The sequence below is a fragment of the Sceloporus undulatus genome, chromosome 1 (genome assembly GCF_019175285.1).
Source record: "Sceloporus undulatus isolate JIND9_A2432 ecotype Alabama chromosome 1, SceUnd_v1.1, whole genome shotgun sequence".
Classification (NCBI taxonomy): Eukaryota; Metazoa; Chordata; class Lepidosauria; order Squamata; family Phrynosomatidae; genus Sceloporus; species Sceloporus undulatus.
The window spans coordinates 292,287,679-292,291,187 of record NC_056522.1 but is presented as its reverse complement, the minus strand read 5'-3'; the positions used below and the strand labels follow the sequence as shown (position 1 = coordinate 292,291,187).

The window sequence follows — 3,509 nt, the reverse complement described above, 5'->3', positions numbered from 1 at the left end:
ATAATAATAATAATAATAATAATAATAATAATAATAATAATAATAATAATTTTTCTTTCTCACCTCTCCCTGTGGATCATTGTAGGGAACAACAACAAATAATGCATCACATAACATCAGTTAAAAGAGCACATAAAACCAACATACAGTATATTACAATCTATCAATAAACCCGTCAAAAACCATAATTAAAAAAAATCTGGAAAGATCTGCCAGAAAAGACTGATCTACAGAAGAAAAGCCGAGGAACATTTTGCAGGAACTTCTTCATTCTGTAGCTCCTTTTCAGTGGTGCAATAATGACACCTCTATAACCACACCCACAATGAGAATCCTCAAGTTCAGGCAGGTGTGTTGATCCAAATCAATAAATGTGTTCTGCCAGTTTTATTCTTTGGTAAAGGTAATGGGGTTTAACTGACCACTGAAGACCGATGAAGCCTTTTGCATTCATTGCAGTATTTTGTTATGGGAAGTATCTCCTCTTCCTTAAGGGTTGTAGCTAACCTAATTTGTTTTGTGTGCCTTCAAGTCGTTTTTCCAATTTATGGCAAATCTATGGTGAGGTTTTCTTGGCATGTTTCTTCAGAAGAGGTTTGCCATTGCCATCATCTGAGGCTGAGAGAGTGTGTCTTGCCCAAGGACACCCAAGAGGTTTCCATGGCCAAGCAGGGATTTAAATCCTGCTCTCCAGAGTAATACTCCAATGCTCAAAGCACTACATCACATCAGACACATGGTGTTATTGTTGCTATCAAACAGCCCTGTGATCTCCAGGGTCCACTACCTCATTGCTGTTTGAGTTTGTGTGCATTGGGGAGGAGCAGTTGGTTTCACTGTGACATTTTTGCTTCCTAGGTTCATAAATATTGAGAGCACATAAGTGCAGTCTTATGCATGCATGCATGCATGCATGCTAACAGGCTGAATTTGTCGGACCTTATTGGCGTCCTGTTGACCTATTGATCAATTATCGATTATTGATTTTGACAGAATTTTACCTCTGTGCTTATGAATTATTATACTGTATTTACCATCCTCTGTACACTTTTCTAGAAAGCATTACAGTCAGCCCTTCTTATACACGGATTTGTTATACACGGATTCAAGCATACACAGTTTGAAAATGTTTAAAAAAAGTATAAATTTCAATTATCAAATCTTGATTTTCCATTTTTTATAAGGGACACCATTTTGCTCTGCCATTATATTTAATGGGACTTGAGCATACACGGATTTTGGTATACACGGGGGATCTTGGAACCAAACCCCAGCGTATAACAAGGGTCCACTGTATTAAACCTCTCTTTACTGGCAGAGGTTTCCTTCCTATCCTTTTACCCTCCCTGACTGCAACCGCTGCACTTCTGCACACCCATTCCCCATTTTGCTAGAAAGGATTGTGGGAGTGCTAAGCTAAATATGGACTAATTCTAACTAAAACAGGTCAACCCCTTTTGTAGTCCCAGTGCAAATTCAGGCTTCGATCCAGTACATTTTGGACACACTTACTTGGAAGCCAGTCTCATGTCAGAGAGAGAGAGAGAGAGAGAGAGAGAGAGAGAGACAGTGTTGCTTAGTGGTCTGAGTGTTGGACTACAACTCGAGAGGCCACGGACTGATGCCCAGATTACCCTTGAAAACCATTGGGTGACCTTGGGCAGGTCACACTCTCTCAGCTTCAGGGGAAGGCAATGACAACAGCAACTCCCCCCCAACAACTCTTGCCAAGAAAACCACAGGATTGGTTCACTTTAGGGGAATCATAAGTCGGAAAGGACTTGAAGGCACCCAACAACACATGCCACCCAATGGAACTTCTTTCTCAACGAAGGTGCCTGTATGAGCAAGATGTTTGAAAGAGGGCTTAAAAGGGGCCTCTTTGAAGTTGTGTCTGTTGTGGGGGGGGGCAACATGAGGATGGTCAGGTGGCAAAAGGGAGAAGGTTCATCTGCCTTTAGTAGTGTAGCAGAAGTCTGGGCAGGGAGAGTTAGCATTTGTGAAAGCAAAGAAGCACTTTTCTCTCTTGGCATCAGTGCCTGCAAAAGCAGGGTTTTTAAACGGGGTCCGTGCTGGACAGCTCCAAGGCCCGGTTTCCCACTTGGAAGAGGTTGCTCCTTCCTGGGGGAAAAGCCTCTTGTGGGGACTCCGGTGGAGGCAGGGCGGGCGGCCAAGGGCCCTCGCCAGCCCTGGAGACCTTTGCTCTTAGCTGCAGCCTCGCCTCAAATTCCCCAAAGGGCAGAGGGAAAGACCCAAGGAGCCGGGTGCCCTCTAAAGACTAACATCACCAGCATCACCAGCATCATCATCATCATCATCACCATCACCATCATTTCTTCTTCTTCTTCTTCTTCTTCTTCTTCTTCTTCTTCTTCTTCCTCTTCATCATCATCATCATCATCATCATCATGGTACAGTTTTCTGGCGGCGCTCGATGCAGGGAGCGTTCTCTTCCTCTTGCAAAGGTATGACAGAGAGCTAAAAATGGCTGTTGTTGTTGTTCCTGGAGTCCTTTTCGACTTCTAGGGTGATCCTAAGGCGAACCTGTCAGGGGACTTTCTGGGCAAGGTTCTTCCGAGGGAGTTTGCCATTGAGAAAGGAAGAGAAGATATGTATCCACACAGGAGCCATCACCCGGTTTGGCCCCGCTTTCACTCTTTGTCTGGCTGAAGGCTATGGAATTCTGGGCCCCACAATAAACTCCAACTCCTAGAATTCCATAGCCTTGAGCCAAAAAGAGTTAAAGCAGCGCAAAAGCGGGTTATTTCTGCAGTGTGGATGCAGCCTCTCAGACTCTTTATTGGGAGTAACTTGGTGAGAGGTGTGAAGAGCGTCCTCCCTCTCCTTCTCCCTCTCAAGGATGCTGCCCTTGCCTCCCTTTTTGGGGGAGGGAGGGGGCGGGGCTTCCTTCTGGTCCCTGAGGCTCCGAGGGGGAGGGGCCGGGGCCGGAGCCCAGGCAGGAGGAGCCCCGGGGAAAGGCGGGGGGAGGGGAGGGGGCAGAGGGCGGGGCTGGCTCTGAGGGCGGGGGCTCCGGAGCCTCTCCCTCCTCCCTCCTCCCTCAATCCCAGGGAAGAAGGGGCTGGCTGGGTCTCTGGGCATCCCCACCGAGCGACTGGGCTCTGCCAGGGGAGCGGCGGCGGCGGCGGCGGCGGAGGGGCCTCTCTCTCTCTCTCTCTGGCCAAAGGCGCGCCCGAAGTCCGAGGCTCTGATGCGGAGGAGGAGAGGCGCGGAGGCAGGCGTCGAGCTCCGCGGGGAAGCCACCGCCGCCACTTCCAGCTCCTGCTCCCGCCCAGATGGAGCGCCTCCTCGGCCTCTGGCTCTCCCTGGCCACCGCCAGCGCAGGTGAGGAGGCAGCCGAGGGCAGGAGGCCCCGCGGGGCTTGGCAAAGCGGGCGGGAAGAAGGCAGAGGGGCTCCGGGGAACGGGGTCGGGGGTCTTCAGTCCATCGCAGAGACAACAGGAGGAAGATACTCCTCCCTTTCTTCCCTCTCCCTCCCTCCCTCTCTCCCT

General features: G+C 49.4%; 1 protein-coding gene across 1 annotated transcript in view; it reads left to right on the top strand.

Moving 5' to 3' along the window:
- The first annotated feature begins 3,052 nt into the window (after positions 1-3,052).
- NELL1 (neural EGFL like 1) overlaps positions 3,053-3,509 on the top strand; it is a 657,613-nt gene continuing 657,156 nt past the window's right edge. The window contains 1 exon segment of the mRNA XM_042459591.1: positions 3,053-3,342. Within this exon segment, the coding sequence (XP_042315525.1) occupies positions 3,294-3,342 (49 nt within the window). The 5' untranslated portion in view covers positions 3,053-3,293.